Genomic DNA, 18,982 nt, shown 5'->3' with positions numbered 1-18,982 from the left:
AGCAGCGAAGGCTTGTTTTTTTTATCTGTGAGCAACACTGTTGTGCCTGATTCAAGAGTCTTGGAAGCATATGCAATAGGACAATCGAAACTGTCCATATATTTGTGCATGAAAACAGCCCCAAGGCCATACTGGGAAGTGTTCATGGCCAAAAAAAGATGTTGGACTTGTTGGAAGATAACCAAGCTAGATGTCAAATGTAATGTTGACCTTAATAGGTTAAAAGCACACTCACAGGTGGCCAGCCAGTGAAAAGGAACACCATTATGTAAGAAAACATTAAATGAGTGGGCCAGTGTGTATGCATCAGGAAGAAATTCATTGTAGTTCAGTATGATTCCAAGAAAGGCTTACAACCCTTTTACGTTGATAGGATGCAGCCAAGCTGTAATGGCACCAAAGTGCTGGTGTAAAGGCTTGATGCCAGCATACGAGACTTCAAACCAAGATAGATGATAGACAGCTGAAGAAATTGTGATTTGTCCAAATTATATTTCTAACCGTTGGCTTTTAGTACCATGAATAAGGCGCAAAGGTTCCACAAATGTTAATCTGTTGAGGAACCTGAGACCACGGTATCATCCAGGTAGTTAATGCACTCCAGCACCAAGGCAGTGAGTTGCTCCAAAAATCATTGGAAAAGGGTGAGGTGCTAGCCACACTGAATGGCAGGTGCTGGTATTGATGTAACCTGAAGGGTTTGATTTTGAATCATCATCCAGAGGCAGTTGTAAGTATGCTTCTGATGGGTCTATTTTGGGAAAATTTTGGCCCCTGGAAAGTTGTGCTAAGGTTACATTCTGATGTGGTAAGGGACAAGTATCAATAGTTGACTGTGAATTTACAGGCACAGAGCTGAAGGCTGCCATTAGTTTTGTGACAACTACGAAAGGTGTAGACCATTCACTAGAGGAGAAGGGTGTGATAACACCCATAGACGTGAGTCGATGTGATACCAATTTGACTTGCTCCTGTAAAGCTAATGGGACTGGATAGTTTGGAAAAAAAAAAAAAGGGTCGTGCCATTGGTTTTATTGTAATGTGAGCTTTGAAGTCAGTAGCACACCTTAAATCTTCCAAAAACATGAAGGAATATTCCAAGCAGAGTGTGTCCAGTTGTTGGTATGGAACCTGCCTGATACCACGTACACTTCATTGGAAATAGAGAGCCCAAAAATTTTGAAGGTGTCTAACTAAATAATTTTTCAGTATTGGCATCACCCAGCACTACAAAAATCAAAGGCTAAACAACTGTTTTGTACACTACATACGTAGAAAATTGCCCCATTGTGGGTATTTGTCATCATCTGGAAAGATAGAGTGGACAACACCATTAATCCAAGAATGACGCAGGTTTAAGAATTCAACAAAGTGAATATCCACTTGCAGTTCTAACATCTTGTCCATCACATGTACTTCAATGTAGAATTTGTTTGGTGCTACTGTCACTTCAGAAACACTGTTCACATTCATGTTCATGTCTGGTGAATGAGGTTGAGAGTTGCACATAGATGCAATATGTGTGTGTGTGTGTTTTTTTTAATACAATGGGTCACATCGCCCAATGCTTTGGGCACATAGCCCACTCATATCGAACAAATCAAAAAGGGCTCAACAGAAGAGGAGCATGTGACTACTGTTGAGATGCTGACTGCTGCTGCTGCCTATCACAACACTACCCTGTGTGGCATGAAGGCTGTTGCATGGCTGCAACATCGTAATCTACCTGTGAGCTAACCAATGGCAGTTGAGGAGGAGAGGAGGAACAAATGGCTACTCAGCCTGAGCAGCTGTAACATGAGTACATTTGCAATGATAATTAAAGAGCAACTGACAAAGTCTGTCAAAAGAGAGACTGGCAGGCTCCTGAAGAGGAGCTAGCAGGGACAAAAGGTGACAGACATGAGGAGAAATTCATGGCAAAAATAAAGCCTTGCACAAATTTGGGTCAGTGACTCTAAAAGTTTGAAAATGTTGCTGACGGTGTTTTTCATGTGTGTCCCCGTCTTGTGTAGAATCATCATACAGAGGAAAGGACTGTGGAACCTGGCACGTCAGTGATGCTGCCAAATTGCTTAGTGCCATAGAGAGCCTGGTCAGTGAGAGCTCACTTTATTCAACAAGAGTTTAAGAATTTGTTCCTCTGATATGTTGGTTGTATCTCGAACCAAGAAATGAAACAAATGGAGTAGAATACTGTGCTCGATGCCAAGTTGTTTTATCATTGTACAGACACATTATAAGTAACACCAACCAAGTTTTATTCTGCTTCCACATGAAGAGGTCCACAAAACACTTAATGAAGTATAGAACAGTGCAAAGTCTCATAACTATAGAACACATCAACGTACAGTCTCATTATTGAGCATACAGTAAGTAAGTAAACAGGACCGAGGCTGAGGGCTCACTCGATCAGCTTACATTGGCCTGTTGTGCACACAACACAGTGCTTGCTGCACCACCTTTCCAGATGTGAGGCAACCTCCCACGGCCGGCCATGGAGGCACTTGTATTTGCAAGTTGTTTGATTGCATGTGCTTACATTATAGAGTTACAACAGTGATAAACATAACTTTATGTTATTGTTTTAAGTACTTGAAAAAATGTAGTAAACTAGATAAATTACAGGCAGTCTGGCCGTGGCAGTTGATGTCAGTGGGTTCTTGAACTGGAGCTTACACTGGCTGATCAGTTATTTTTAGTTTGGGAACAACATAGATATTCACAAGTACAGTTCTGGGAGGAGAAATGATTGACATTATCCTTCAAATGAATCTAGCTTTGACACAGGAAGTTGTGAAATATGCAATTAAAACTACGAGTAGTTGACAATCTACAAATGGAAATAAAATGTCCGATCTGTGATAGAAGTGTTTTCAAATGTACACTGAAGACATTTCTCCTTAACAACTTCTGCTCCACAGAAGTACACTTAAGTAGCAATAATTAATCATTTACATAGAAGATAACTTGTAAATGGCCAACATGCAGGCACACAATTTTTTTTTTTTGTATTTATTGTGTCGTGTGTTTATTCAATTGACATGTTACATATCGTAACATTTGTCATGACTATGATCTGTTTAACACATAACTAACTAAATGACTAATTAAGTAACTAATGTCTCATTGGTAACTGCAGTTGCAAAGTTTATTTATGATATGCGGCAAAGAATGAGATTGAGTTTATAAACTTTTTTGTTTGTTTGTGGCCATAGTATTGACTGATCTTGTGTTCATGATAATGTGTATAGTGCTAGTGATGGTACACTAAAAGTGTATTCAGCATTTCATTATGCAAAAAGTAAACCCTATCTGTAGTTGAACATCCAACTGCTATGTTAAGGTGTGTGCAGATACTCTCAGTATCAATAAAGAGTAAAGGTCTGAAAGAACTGTAATTAATTAGGAATTCATTAGGGAAACTATTTAGGTCAAGGGAACAAATTTTCTTTCCTTTTGGTATTGCTTCACATTTGTTTTACACTGATGTTGCTAATCAATTCCTGTTAAATCTCACTTTCACCAAGTCTCATCTTTTTTCAGACGAAGAAACCTTTTGTTGGGAAGGACAATAATTTACTAAACAGTAGTCTGTGCTTGTTGTCCTGATTCTGTTTGATAAGTAGATATTTTTTTCTCTTTTGCAGTTGGATTGTTCATTTTTCTAAAATAATTGAATTTAGAATAATTCTAAAAAAAAAAAGATAAAACTGATATCATACTTTGTGTGAACATTGAATTATTTTTGTGTGATAGTAATGTAAAAACTATTTTTCAGGCACAAAAAATGTAGGTTTCAACAGAATGAGGTTTCTGATCGAATCCCTCAAAGATATTGACAGGCAGCTTAGAGCAGTTGGTGGACGATTGTATGTCTTTCACAACAACCCAGTCTCTGTGTTTAAAGGCTTGCATGAAGAGCTAGGTCTTTATAAACTTTGTTTTGAACAGGTATGTATGGCTCAGCAGCTTGATAACCTTTTCTTTTTCTTGCAGTTCTTCTGTGGTATAGTCTTGCATTCACTTTAGGCTGTAGTAATGGTAGCATTAAAAGTGTAATTGCTTAGGACTAAATGTATTACTTCCTCTTGTGTGTTTTATTCTTCAAATTTTTACTGTCATGCATTATTCTGACATATTTTCGGGAATAATATTTGACATTTTGGGGAGTTGATTCCTGTGTTTCTTGTGGGTAGTCAGTTATTATTCGATAATGCCTTTAAATGTTGAAAATGGATCTGAAGAACAACTGAAGTACCTCGTCCAAAACAGCGTGTTTCACAAAAACATTTTTGTTAACATGTAAAATTGACTGCAAACAACACACTGTTAGTGATAAGAATTGGTGTGCTCTCGTCAAAAGCTACTGGATAAAAAGTAAGTACAAACCACTCACAGATTAGGCCTTAGACCCGCTCTGACTGGTCGACTCCTACCTACAAGGCAGTGCAGGGAATGATCTATGGTTGTGGAAGATGTCACCAATCTCTCCAGCATTATTGCCAGTAGATGAATCCTGATGATGCCGCTGCTTCCTTATTCAAGCAGATCCTCATTCACAAGGACTGAGTGGATCCCATCGGGTGCTTTCTACCTCAGAAAATATCTGAGATATTGCCAGGAATCGAAGCCAAGTTCTACCACACTGAAGGCAGTGACATTAACCATTCAGATATGGAAGCATTTCGTTACTGGCTAAACATTGTTGTAAAAAACAAAATGATCATTGTAGATTTGCTTGTTCGATTGAATAAAAATCCAAAATGCAAGTTTATATGGGTCAAATTATGTATTAAAAAGTCTGCATCCTCCTTGCTTAATAGTCTGTGAAACTCCTCTCCTGTGTGTCTTTGAATAAAATAGTATTTATTTTATATGGAAGCATTTCGTTACTGGCTAAACATTGTTGTAAAAAACAAAATGATCATTGCAGATTTGCTTGTTCGATTGAATAAAAATCCAAAATGCAAGTTTATATGGGTCAAATTATGTATTAAAAAGTCTGCATCCTCCTTACTTAATAGTCTGTGAAACTCCTCTCCTGTGTGTCTTTGAATAAAATAGTATTTATTTATTTATTTACTCAGTTGTGTACCCATCCCCTCTGCAGAAGACACCACCTTCAAGTAGCATTGTCCATCTGGACAGGACAGAGAGGTTTGTGTGTTCATATGACAGTAAGAGCTATGCTGGTGGTAGCGTAACCTGCTGGGGAGATCTCCCAAGCCAGACAAGTCTTAGTTATGAACCAGATGAAGTGGGTCTCACAGCACCGTATCTTCCCATTCCCTAGCCTTAATCATTTCACATTTTTAAGGAAAGAGGAGATAACCCTCAACAGCTGTAGAGAAAATAATTTGTCTAGAGAAAAGTTACCCCTAAATCAGAAACCCTAGTCCTCCAGGTTGGGGTTGGTGATGGATTACCACACCATCATGAAAAACTTGGTAACAGACTACAAGAAAGCCTCGGAATTTCATAGTAATAGATGTATGAAAAGGGCGAGAACAAGGAATATAATTTTGAATGTGGACTACAGTTTATAAAAACAGGTGTTTCAACCACTCTAGTCAAGGAGACTGAAAGATATAGGAAGGATTTAATTGCTTTACAGGAAGTTCACTGGGAGAATACTGGTACCCTTGATGTTGAAAAGTATGCAGTCTTTTGTGGGAGCTGTGAGGCAGGACACAAACTGGGTATGGGATTTTGTGTGAGTGAGGCTTGTATTACTACTGAGTTATTAGGGTTTTTGTCAGTGACCCCTAAATAGCATTATTAACAATACGCATGAAGATATGTCATTTGTGAACTGCCAAGCAACCACAGAAGGAAGCACCTCCCAAGTGAAGGATGAATTCTGACCAGAGTTGGAGGTAGTCATGGATGCCATCCCAGTAGCAACTGTAAGGTCTTATTGGGCAATATGAATGCTAAAGTGGGAAGAGAAGACATATTCCATTCAACTACTGGAAGACACAGATTACATGAGCTCAAAAACAACAATGGCATCATGTCCATAAGGTTTGCAACTTCAAAAGCGATGTTCATCAGCAGAACAAAGTTCCATTGGAAGGATATCCATAAAGGAACTTGGGTTTTGCCAGGCGGTAAAACAGTTAATCAGATAAATCACATAGGAATTGACATGAAAGCAAAGGTGTAGGTGATGGATGTAAAGACGACAAGGGCTACAGTCCTAGCAAAATGCTGGCTGCAAGTACAACCCACAGCCAGAGTTAGAAACAATCCTAAGGAAGTGGTGCATGACTATGTGGGTGTACTTAAAGACTGCAAAGAAAGATGAATTTCAGCTCTGACCCAGCAACAGTCTTGAAATTCTTCAGGAAAAGGATTCAAAAAAGAACCCAGAGGAACTGTAGGAAGAAGTCTAGGATGCAGTAAATGAGGTGGCAAACACAGTCATTCTTAAAGAGGCCAGTGATTTTGTTGGGGGACAAGTGCATTAAGACTTTAGAAAAGAGAAAAGAAGACAAGACGAGCTGGCTGCGAGACACAAATTTTGCATGAGGCAAAGTACAGTTTGAAGAAGTATGGAGAACAACCAAACACTGAGGAGAGCAAAGTAATGTACAGCAAAGGAATGATGGATGAGGTTCAATATGATATCTTGGCAAAAGTGGATCAAAAGATGTACCAGAAAGTTCACTTATTCGGGAAGGGATATCGGAGCCATCAAAAGTTTGTCTAAGACAACATACTCACCAGTGACTTCAGCATTGCTGAGAGATAGAAACAGTACTTCAGGAAGCACCTCAACTATGATGAATCTGAAGATTTGTTAGAGTTCCAACCCCATGGCATGGTAGATTGAGGTGTTCATCCTGAGGCCTGCAGGCTGCATGTGGCTCAAAACAAGTATCAGTGTGACCTAAGAAGTAAGTATCTATCAAATGATCAGGAAAAAAATCCATAAAATTCTGTTTAGTTATCGTAAATTCAATATTTTTAATTTGAAACCCCCACCACACGATGAAATGTTTTAACTGTATATACCTCCAGCTACACCCCCCCCCCCCCCCCCCATCTCGTGGTCGTGTGGTAGCGTTCTCGCTTCCCGCGCCTGGGTTCGATTCCCGGCGGGGTCAGGGATTTTCTCTGCCTCGTGATGGCGGGGTTTGTGTGTTGTCCTTAGGTTAGTGCTCGGAGCCCCCCCCCCCCCCTCCCAACCCCACCCCCAGCAGTTAGTGTTAAGTACATCAGGTAAGATAAAAGTTTGAAACTCCACCCCCCACCCACCGATTTAGATTATCCTGTGCATGCTCTGGATAAAATAAAGAATCATATAATGAAGCTGGAAAACAACAAAAGTACAGGAGAAGATGGAATCCTGGCTGATGTCATTCAAGTTGGACAGGGGAGACTGCACAAGAAAATTTAACAACTAATCAAGAGGATCTGGATTGTGGAGAAGGTCCCAGAAGATTGGGAGACAGTGGTCTTGTGCCCTATGCATACACTAGAAAGGTAGAGGATACGTTCTTCTGAACATCTGCTATATCTTGTCCAACTGTATACTGGATAGAATGCAACTGTTTGCAGAAAAAAATGTTTGATTAATATCACGGTGGTTACAGAAAAGACCATTTGCTTTTGGACAACATCTGTGTACTGCGACAGCTCACTGAAAAGATATGGGAATGTGGCAAACATTTCATGTATTTTTCATAGATTTTAGGAAGATATATGACCGCATTCATCGGGAGAGCCTCATGAACTTCCTATCCAAGTTGAAATAACCAAGAAATTTGTCACCCTAGTTTGGGTTTGTCTGAGTGATTCAAAAGGCAATGTGAAGCTTGTGAGCTAACATACCATATATGTTCGGGCTCACATGCAATTCCTCTTTGTCAAAATGTCTTGGCTCAAACTCATCTAGGGGTTGAACCGCACGTGTCGCCTTACACGCCCTGAATTAGACCCTTGTGACCCTTTGGTTAAATTGTCTGGCAAGTTTGCAAAATACAAAGTTAACATAACATTTAATAACAGTAGTGATAATATCGGGAACTAAATTAATGACCCATAAATGATGTAGGCCTCACAGTTCACATTTAGTTAGAGTAATGTTTATTCAGGAAGAAAACTAATAGTGAAAGTGGCTGTATTTAGAATTACTATTACACTTGAGCACATATCCATTTGACGCAGTTCAATCATTCACAATCTCATCGTGACACAAGTCCAATACTCCACCTTGATATTTACATGAAAAGTTAAGAGTTCACACCAGGTGCGCAGCTACTCACCGCTCAGAGAATAAGTCCTGCAATACCACACAAAGTTAAATTTTCTAAGTCGTTTCGCTTCCTAGCTGCCTAAAGACTGACTGTCAGCTTTCACATCTCAATCTGAACCGTGCCCTTTGGTGTCTCGACCAGCACCGCTGTCTGCCCATCTCCAACAGTGTTTCCCGTGTGCCGAACATCTTCGCTCAACTGACTAGAGCAGTTCCCTTTCCTGAAGCTGTCCATATGATGGGCTACAGCTTATTCTACATTACTTTACATTTTAACATATTTAAATAATCAAAGCTTGACCACTTTCATGTTCTAAACAAAATAACAATAATATCCATTACATAATAAACGTTAATTTCTTTTACATAAAACCAATACAATTTCTTAAATTTGAATGTCACGGCCAGTAGCCCTGCACCAATGTGCTTTCTCATAAATCAATAAAGAACAAAAGTAACTATTATGCACTAAACTTTACAACAAATGTTCTATTACCTAATGATTCAATAAGGTGCCATGCTGTCATCGTTCAGTGTGTTTTGTGTGGAGGAAATGATGATCTGATGCTTAACTGAAAATAAATATTCATGTTTTATTGGGTTCACCATGAAATTTTATGGAGGATGGCAGATTAAATTTACTGTGGCTTAATTCCCTGCATTACTACAGAATTAAATAGTTTTCATAAATGTTTCCCTTTATGGCTGATCTTAAGTCCGGCATATTTAACACTGCTACGTCTCCTTGGCCATACAAGCCTTCTACTGGGTTTCTCTATGACGTAGGTTGTCGTCTGTCTCACTCGCACTCTGCAGCGCTTAGGCCTCAATAGACAATAAACGCCTGTGAGTTTCCCCATCTCGTGGCGAATCTGTGCTCTTTGTGGCATCCGGTCCTGGACGATAGGGTTCATTTCACAATTCCTGAAGGCTGACTCTTTTGGCCATATACTTAAATGAGAGCAAAATGCTCGTTAGCTCACAAGCTTTGGATCAAAGACATGGAGAGCTTGAACATAAACACATGGTTGAGACAGCAGATGACGTGTCACTGATATTGTTCAACATGGTGCTCAAAATGATAATGAGAGGGTAGCTAGCTCTCTATAAGAATTTCAGTGGGATTGAGGTAGAGAGTCAGAAAATCACAGATCTCGCATTTGACGATGATGTGGCCCTATTGTTCAGATCTAAGGAAAAATTGATGCAAATGAGTGACAGCATGGAGGCGTCATTGAGCAGGATTGGTGTCCTTGTGAATAAATCAAATACTGAATATTTGATGATAGGGCCCATGCCCATTCAAGAAACTGTTCCAGCCATTTGGTCATAATCAGATGCTTTGAAAGTGTTCATAATTTTAAATATTAGAAGGTAATCTTTACAAAGAATGCTTCACATGAGGCAGAAGCAAGGTTCCAAGCTGCTAACCAGTCATACTACAGTCTGAGTCAGTTTTTGAAAACTTACAGTCAGTCGAGGAATTTCAAACTCCAGCTGTACAGAACACTCTTCCTACCTGTATGGCTATATAGTTGTGAAACTTGGAGTGCCCGTAGAAAAGACTTAAATCATATTCTCATTTTTGAATGGAATTTCTTAAGGATGATCTCTAGTCCAGCAAAAGGTGAGATCACTGAGGAATGGAGGATTTCTCATAATTGTGAGCTGGATGAGATCTACAACATACCAAATATTATAGGCCTGATGAGAACCAAATGACTTACAATAGCAGGGCAGGTTGCTCAAATGGTTAAACGTGGATGTTCTTTGAAATCAATGGGCGTGACTCTCTGAGGGAGAAGACCAGTAGGCAAACCAATGAAAAGTGAGGGTGATTGACAGCAGAAAGTAGGAAATAGAATTCTGTGGAAGAGAAGCCTGTCCTCTGGGCCGATTGTGTAAAAGTAAAATGCAAAAGCATACTCCACCATCTTTGTTACAAATTTCATATGAAAGTGTCATTTGTCCTTATTATAGAGTTGAGTAGTTTTGCTAAGCAAATAACTTGAGAGTGCAATATATGTTAGCTTGTCACTGCAATTGTGGTTGTGACAACAAGCAGATGGTGTTTGTGCAACATTGTTTTGCACTAAAAATTAGTGATACATGCTTGTTGTGTTTGCCATCCTTGGTGACCAGACAATATTATCCCAGAGCTTCTTATGTAGCATGAATCACAAGACACAGCTCTTTATATTTTTCGGATGTGGAAGCTATATATCATTATTGGAAAAGTATTAGAAAAACCATTCTTTATCAGCCATCATCTCATTTACCATTGATTGGCAATTAGTTAATAGTTTCTATAATTCATGGACTATGTTGACAGTATTTTGAGTGATAGTTTATTATGACTTATTTAGTATCCCCACCAGCAGATGCCCCGATGGAGGTAAATGAGCTGCCATAGATAGAACAGCAAAGTACTTCAGAAGTCTTCCAGGCACATGTTGTATCATATGGGCAGACCCACTGATGAAAGTGTTTACTTGTGAGCAGCAGTAAACTGAGTAGGCCAGTGCACCTGCATCTAGGCCGTGGACCTAGCCCAGCACTTGTGCTGAGAGTTGTCATGTGCTAAATTGTTATCTGTCAATGTCAAATGCATGCTGAGTTGTCGTACGCTTACCTAAGCAGTTACGGGCGCTCTGCTTCCCATGGTTTAGTTCACCTGACGAGTTCGGTACATTCACGAGGTTCTCTTGCTTGGTTTTTACCAAGTGATGGTCAGCCTTTGCAACACCGTACTGATTGTAGTGAGTAGCAGCATTGTAAGACCTTGTGCAGGTACTAAAGTGATATGAGACACATTGTTACGTGCGTAATGCCCCTGTGTTTTCCTTTTTGTTTTACTGTTTTCATAGTGTTCACTTTGGGCAACCACGGGTCCACATTTTCTGCAGTGGTGGCAGGAACAGTTGTGCCTGTGGAAGGAGCAACAGCAGCTGGAGCAGCGGCAGCAACAGAAGCACATACAGAATGCGGACTTGGTTTTGCACCCTTACCTCGCTGGTGGGAGGCCACCTGCCTGCGGGGCAATTTCCTTCTCTACCCTTACGACCCTTGACACCGTTTGCTGGTTTCGATGAGTCTGTGAAAGCTTGGAGAATTATCTGTGCTGATTCTTTTGTCACTGTCAGATAAGGCATATTGTCAATCCATTTGATAGGGCCACTTTGTTGTCCAGCAACGTGGGTTTGTATGAAGCTGTCCAAAATTTGAAACCCTCCACTGAGCCTGAGAAGCATTCCTTTGATGAGCTTTGTCAGTTGCTTACCCAATATTTTGGCCATCAGACACACGTGGTAGTGGTACGGTCGCAGTTTAACCAGCACCAAACACGCCCTGGACAGTCATATGTGGCTTGGATCGCAGATTCACAAGACCTATCGCACAAGAATGATTTTAAGTGTCCCAAAAGTGCAGACGTGCTGATAAGGGATGTGATTGTCAGGTTAGCTCCTGAGGTACAAACTAGGACATTGGTCTTGTCCGACCTGTCTTTGGCCTATGTTGCCTAAATTGGGGAGTTGCATGAGCTTATGGTGGTGGCAAGGGATGTCCCTCCTGATAACTGGCAGGTGACTCAATCGGGTGTGCAAGTTCAATGCAACTGCCCACATGTGGAGGCCATGTGGGGGGGGGGGGGGGGGGTATGCTGGCAGGTAGGCCATTTGACAACTGTCTGTGACAGTCGATGGGCCCTATAAATTTGTCATCCGAGTTCCCTGATGTTTTCACTAGACTCTAGGGCTGCCTCTGATGCATTGCACCTGTTGCCCCAGCATATTTCACTGATTTTGATTCTGGATGGGCAGCCGGTTGAATTTGAAATAGACACAGGAGCATCAGTCAGTCTTACTTATTTGGATGCATACAAGATCTTGGGGTGCCTAGAGCTACAATGGTCACTCCATCAACAGTGCTCTCTGTAGTAGGGCAATTCTCCATCTCTGTGCACTACAAGAATGTGGAATGGCCACTTACATTGTTTGTGGTCAGTTCACTGTTAGCGCAAAATATCTTTGGGCCCAACGCCTTTTCTGTTTTCAGCTTTCAGATCATGGTTGAAGTGCATTTAGTGTCTCAGTTCATTCCTTTTCACAATTTTGACTCCTTGCAGCCATCCTGTAGCCTTCTGTTTGAGAATACCATGGGCCGGGCAGAAAATTTCAAGGGACATTTTTCTATTAAGCTCTTAAGGGTTCCAAAATTTTGCCACCCACACCCCGTTCCCTTCCCCTTGCGCAACAAGGTCAAGGCTGAGTTGCAACGTTGGCTTGATCATTGTGCCATTTCTCATGTTTCTTTGAGTCAGTGGGCCACTCCTTTGGTGGTAATTCAGAAGCCCAGCAGCAGCTTGCTACGTTTTGGTACTTTTAAACAGATGGTCAATGCGCAATGTGTCATGGATTTGTACCTCATTCCAAAGCAACAGGAGTTTTTCGCAAAGTTGTCAGGGGGGCTGTTTTTTTCCCAAATTGACTTACTCGATGCTTATCTGCTGTTGCCATTGGACACAGTTTCTCAGACTTTCTTGGTCCTCAGGACCCATTTTGGCCTCCACTAGTTTAATCGCTTACAATTTAGAATCTCGTCTGCACCATGTATTTACCAATGATATTTGGAGCAGTTGGTTCAGAACATTCCCTACTGGATCAGGTATCTTGTGACATCTGTGTCACAGGCCCTAGCCAGGAGAAGCATTTAAGGAACCTTCAGTCAGTTTTCCAATGCCTCCTGGAGAGTGGCCTCTGTTCCAAGCAGGAAAAGTGGATTTTTTTTTCTTTTCAAGGTGCAGTCATGTGCTTAGTCATAGGTGGTCTCATCTCCATGGATGACTGCATCAAGGCTTTCATCAATCTTTCAGCTCCCAAGAACCTAAAGGAATTCCAGTCTTTTTTGGGTAATATTTCATAATTCTGCTCGGTTCATTCTCCAGGCTGCGCACATCTGCAGCCTCTCAACCGTCTTTGCCTGGAGGGTGTTAAGTTTGTCTGTTCTGTGGATTGCCATCAGAAACAGTGTTTGTGCCTTGTTCCCTGCCTGACTTCCTGTACACCAGGTAAGATTTTGACCTTGGCCTGTAACACGCCCCAGTCCATCCGTCGAACCCGGATGGTACCAAACAGCCCATCACTTACGCTTCGAAGATGCTTTCTGCTGTCCAGTGGAACTATTGATTAGTGTTACAAACCAACAAAACTGTTATTAGAAGAGGACAGAGAAGTACGCTATTGAGAACGGCTGGCGCTTTCAGCACAACATCTGTGGAAGCTCTGTGTGTGGTCATGGGAATCTACCCCATTGACATCACAATAAAACGTAGGGCTGCCTCCTACTGGCTTCAAAAAGGAAGAGGAGATAAGGTGCGAGAGATTACTGGGGAAGAGATTACAGACAGACTGGGACTTAAAAAATGGCGTAATGAATGTGGCAAAGGGAATGGGAATCCTCTGACAAGGGTCATCGCGTCTACTCCTTCTTTCCGGATATTGAGGAAAGGCTGAGGTTGACACATGTAGATCCAAGCCGTGGAATGGTCCACTTTTTAACTGGCCATGGGCCATACCCAGTACATCTAACATGTGTTGGATTAGTTGGATTAATGTCTGTGGTGATTTGAGGACCCCTGAACATGTTACACTTAAGTGTAATACCCTTACGCACGTGAGGCAAGTACTAGATGATACAGATATAAAACAAAAAATACGTAACCAAGAAATTTGGAATATACTCAATGACACAACAATAAGGTCTCTACAGAAATGTATGATCTTTTTAGAAGACAGAATCCTAATGGTAGGAGGCAGGAACTTCATGCAAGACAAGGCCAAAATTACACTAAAGATACAAGTACTGACACTAACTCTGGAAGTGACACACAAAGTTAAATGGATCAAGAATGAGATTTAGTGTCAATATCGAGAACATACCTGAATTGAAGTATCCAGCCTTGAAGTAATTATGAAGGCTTTTCAATTATATGAAAATTCTGCACTAGCAACAACTGGAATTATACATATAAACAGAGGTCTGGAAATGTCTGTAGTCATCAGTACCTTTCACACCCTTTGCAGTTATACTACACTAGTAGCTGATGGCTGAAGCCCCAAAAAGGAAGGGAGTGCACATACTTTAGCCGATCTGTGTAATAATTATAATTTAAAAGTAGCTCCATTTAAAGGGCTTGTGCCCGCTGTTACAGGTGGTATATATAAATGTGCTGCTCAGAGCCTTTAATGTTTTATATCTCCTTAATCTAGTTTTGACTAGATGGGGTTAGGACCCTATAGAAGACGAATTGTATAACTTTAAGTAAATCTGTGTAACTATTAGTAATTACTTATAACTATTCACAATAACCAATTTCAAAACTCATATATTGTCATGTTCACATGCTTTAGTTTATCAATCATAAGTAAGTGTGACATGCAGCGGCTAATACCAGTATTAACTAAATTATTAAAATCTTATTTTAAATGTTAAAACAATATTATATAAGACAAGGCTGTATGTAGACCAATCATAATACTGTAGTGCTTGTGCTGTGCTTAGCCTCCTTTCTGAAGCAGATGAAGTTGTCCGTTTGTGTTAATAATCGTCTGTTTGTATTTAATTCAGCTTTTAAGCAACAAGGGCAAGCAAATGTAAGAAAACCAGAAGTGCATTGAACAATTAGCATGTTTGAAGCTTCTATAACAATTAGTAATAAGAGTATTCTGAAACGATTGTTAGCACACTTTTAAATCAGTTCTATTTGAGTGAACATATCTGAGATCAGATTAATGCAAAGGTCCATAAAATATATATAACTGTATATTGGTAATGTTGTAGTTCTCTCACATGTAATTATGTTGTAATTTAAAATCATTATGTAAAATTGTACTGCACACCTGTAGGATCACGCCTATGTGGCATGTGTTGCTTTGTTTAAAACCTTAATCCCATTATTCGGGCTCACAATTTCACAAAAGATATGCATCAAATACGACAATACGTGTATAAATCCATGATAGTGTGTGCAAATATGGAAGTACCATCACTTAAAACTCACAAAAGACACAGATGTTGCCTGTTCTTACATCCTTTCTGGGTATTTTATGATTTCTTGTGTATTGTGTTGTGTACTGAGATAAGTATTTCTTTGTAATATGTAATTAATATGTGTTCTGTATCCTTGAAAGTAACATAAAATTAATATATCAGCATTGTTTTTAGGAGGTATACAATGTATACAAGTATAATACTTCAGATACACGAAATCAGTCTAAGGAGTAGGACATGTGATAAATTATCTTGAAATAGAAAGTAGAACTTTGCTGTGGTATTCAACACAGAGCCTAGTAGTAAGAACAGATGTTGTTATTGGAAAAGTGTAAAATATGTGTCCATCAGCAGATATCACCAGTGTAAATCCTTTAGTAAATGTTTATGTCAGTAATATGCTAAAAACATAATATAAAATACAGCGCAGCACATTTGCAGGGCACACACGTAGTACTATGTAAACTTTTCTGCACATCACGTGAACACATGAGTACGATACGCTCACACTTTTCGAGCTATCATACTATTTTTGGGGAAATGGAACCTGTTACTTTCTATACTCCTCTACATAACTCTAGATCTCCAACTATCTCTTTTCCATAACCACTACAAATAGATTTTTACCTCGTTATTTCAATCCTCACTTTATATCTTAATTAATTTCGTCTTCCCTCTTCTCTGCAGAACTCCTATCCATCTGTTGTTATATATCTTCCTTCTCCTTCAGAATTTTTATATTTTATTTTTGTAAAGTGGTACTGATTTTAATTTACTATGTTCTTATTTTTTCTTGTTTTCATACATTTGCTAAAAGTTTATTAACATTGTAATACTTTTGTAATGTAACACTAAACCATGTGTGCAGCGTGTGATAGCGAAGACCTGATCCGCCTCCTTGTGGCTAGGCACTGAAACAGTGCAGTCACTCGCAAACAAAACATTTTGAGTGGCTGCAAAGGTGGAAAAAGAGCCTCTACCTATTATTTATGGGTTTAAAGTTTCTCCTTTTCATGTTTGGGGTGAGGTTCCTCCTCATCTCTGACCACAAGCTATCAGTTTCCTTATTTGACCCTCATTCCGAGCTCCTGGTTAGCTGCACACTGGTTGGAGCAGTGGGCCCTCTTTCTCAGTAACTGTTCTTATGACATTTGTTACCGCCCCACCACCAGCATGCCAATGCTGATACACTTTGGTGGCTACCGGGAGGGGGGCATCGGATGACACGCTGTAGCAAACACCGCCGGATTTTCTATTTCTTTCCATTGACTGTATGAAAGATCACGACCACCACAGCTGTTGACCCATTTTTCCAGAAAATGATTTTAGCAGTCCAGAAGGGTTGGCCACACCACAGAGGAGCAATGCTGTTGAGTGGTTGTGTGGTTGTTCCCCGGCAGTGTGTCCTCGCATACTCGAATTGCTGTATGTGTCACAAGGGGGTATGGCTCATGTGAAGCATTGGTGTGACATTTTATTTACTGACTAGTGATTCATCATGGCATTCAGCACCTGGTTTGTGCTTGTGGGGATTGTGCTCAGAACCAGGCTGCTCCATTGTGCCAGTTCTCTCCTTGGCTGGTCCCAGAGCAGCCTTGGGACAGTGTGCATGTCGATTTCACAGATTAACTTTTGGGGTGCATATGTTTGTTGGTAGTTGATACATTATTGAATTTCCCATATGCAGCCAAACTGTCTTCCTCGTAATGCCTACCCTTTTTTATTTGCTATTGAGTGATCCCATAGGACCCTTGTGTCCAGTAATGGTAGGCAGTTTGTGTCACGGGAGTTTGAAGGCTTTTGTATTTGCAATGGTATTCACTCAGTTTCTAACTTGGAGGTGGAGCGCTTTGTGCATACATTTGAGACCGAGAGGCAGAAGTGTGTGTCTGCCTCATCCCATGATGATGCATAGTCAAGTTTCTTGCTGTGTACTGGGCGACAGTGGTCAATGAGGGCATTTAGTTGGAATGTTTACATGGGTACCATCTGCAGGGTCTCTTGGATTGGCAGGTCATCATGGCCTGCCATGTTTTTCTCCTTGGGCTGCCAATTGGGCCTATTCCTTCAGCTGGTTGGTTGGGTGGTTGTCTGGTGTCATGGTAGGCCACAAAGATCGGCTGATGTTTGTAGTGAATATCAGTGGGGAGCAGCTGACTCATCATGCCATCAGTTGCACACACTCCCTGTTGGAATGTCACCACTACAGCTTTCTAGTTGCCTGAGTGTCAGGATTGATTGCTACATAGTTTCTGGTTCTGCGCCGGAGGTCGCGATCCGAGCCTTGCCTTTTTTGGCCCTATGTGTGGCCTTTTCGGGAGTGGGGGGATTTAGTATCCCTGCCAGTGGATGTCCTGATGGAGGCAGATGTGCTGGCATGGGTAAAACAGCAGAGTAGTGCAGAACCTTGCCATGGAAGGTGCAATCTTTGCACTGTATGGGCAGATCTCCTTGTGGAAGTGTTTACTTGTGAGTGGTGGTAAGCATAGCAGGCCAGTGCTTCTGAGGAATTAGACTGCTACAGACCTAGCCTAGGAGTTGTGCTCAGTCATTAGCCACCATTGCCAGCCATGTGCTGTGTTATTGTTGTGCACATATCTGCATGGGTAGGGTGCCCTACTTGCATAGTTCAATTCTTAAGTGAGTTTGTTGTATTCATTCTCCAGTTGTTACCAAGTCACTGTGAAGTACCAGGCCAAGTGTGTCATGTAGTGGTGTTTTTATGCCTTCTGCAAATACTAGAGCGTACAACATAAAACATTCTATCAGAGAAGAACACCACCATCAGGGTCATTATGGATACAAGAATGAGTCAGATGTTGTGGAAAACCATAAAACCCTTTGCTCAGATTAGTATATATTTCTTCTGGGTAAAATGCACCAGATGTTCACAGCACTACAATTTACCATCATCCTTAAAAGGATTTCTAAAATTGTTGTTAAGAGTAGTGTTATACAGCAGCTTTATAGTGTTATACAGCATTGTATCAAGGATGAAACATAAACTGGCATCATCTGAAAAAGGCAAGGCTTTCTCATTGCTTTGTTGCTTCAGAAGTGGAGCTGACCCCCTTGCTTTTTCCAACAATCTGGTTTGCTCTCTTGTAAATTTATTTTTGCTCCCGTTGAGCAGTAAATGTTGACAATTGAGTGCCCACCAAGTGGCAAATCACGTGACTTCCAACTCTAAAGATTTCTCTGCCTATCACTTTTGACACTGTCACTATATCTTCTCCACTGACCTTTACCTTACCCATCTTGTATTAAGACTTTGTGACGTTTGCCTGCTTTATTTCCTCATTGATGGTCCTCGGTGTCGACGTACTGCGTTACTATATGGGCTGAAAAATAGGGGATGGAAGTCAAACATTGACTACTTTAAATGATGTAGCCGATAGGTGTACGTTTGCGTTTCACAATTCTTTACTTTCACAGCTCCCCCAATAATACGCAGTTATGTCCCCAGCGCATTGTTGTTTAACTTTTGATAAGCCTCATCAATAGTTTGCAGGCAAACATCCACATACTGCTAGAATAGTTTACTGTTGAACATCTACGAGCAATAAAATCCTAACAACACATTTCACAGTTACTGAAGAATAAAAAGGTATGTATGGAACAGACACTGTCATTGTTTTAACACACAGCCTAATTATGTTACACTTATTT

The 18,982-nt window shown here is 40.6% G+C and overlaps 1 protein-coding gene across 2 annotated transcripts in view; it reads left to right on the top strand.

Moving 5' to 3' along the window:
- The window catches only part of LOC126335168 (cryptochrome-1), a 109,000-nt gene that overhangs the window by 19,372 nt on the left and 70,646 nt on the right, over window positions 1-18,982 (top strand). For both annotated transcript variants that reach the window (XM_049998150.1, XM_049998149.1), the window contains exon 4: window positions 3,782-3,954. In XM_049998150.1, coding sequence (XP_049854107.1) covers window positions 3,782-3,954 — 173 coding nt within the window. The remainder of the gene's footprint in view (window positions 1-3,781; window positions 3,955-18,982) is intronic.

Source organism: Schistocerca gregaria, chromosome 2, assembly GCF_023897955.1.
Source record: "Schistocerca gregaria isolate iqSchGreg1 chromosome 2, iqSchGreg1.2, whole genome shotgun sequence".
Taxonomy (NCBI): domain Eukaryota; kingdom Metazoa; phylum Arthropoda; class Insecta; order Orthoptera; family Acrididae; genus Schistocerca; species Schistocerca gregaria.
This window is presented reverse-complemented; position numbering and strand designations above follow the sequence as displayed.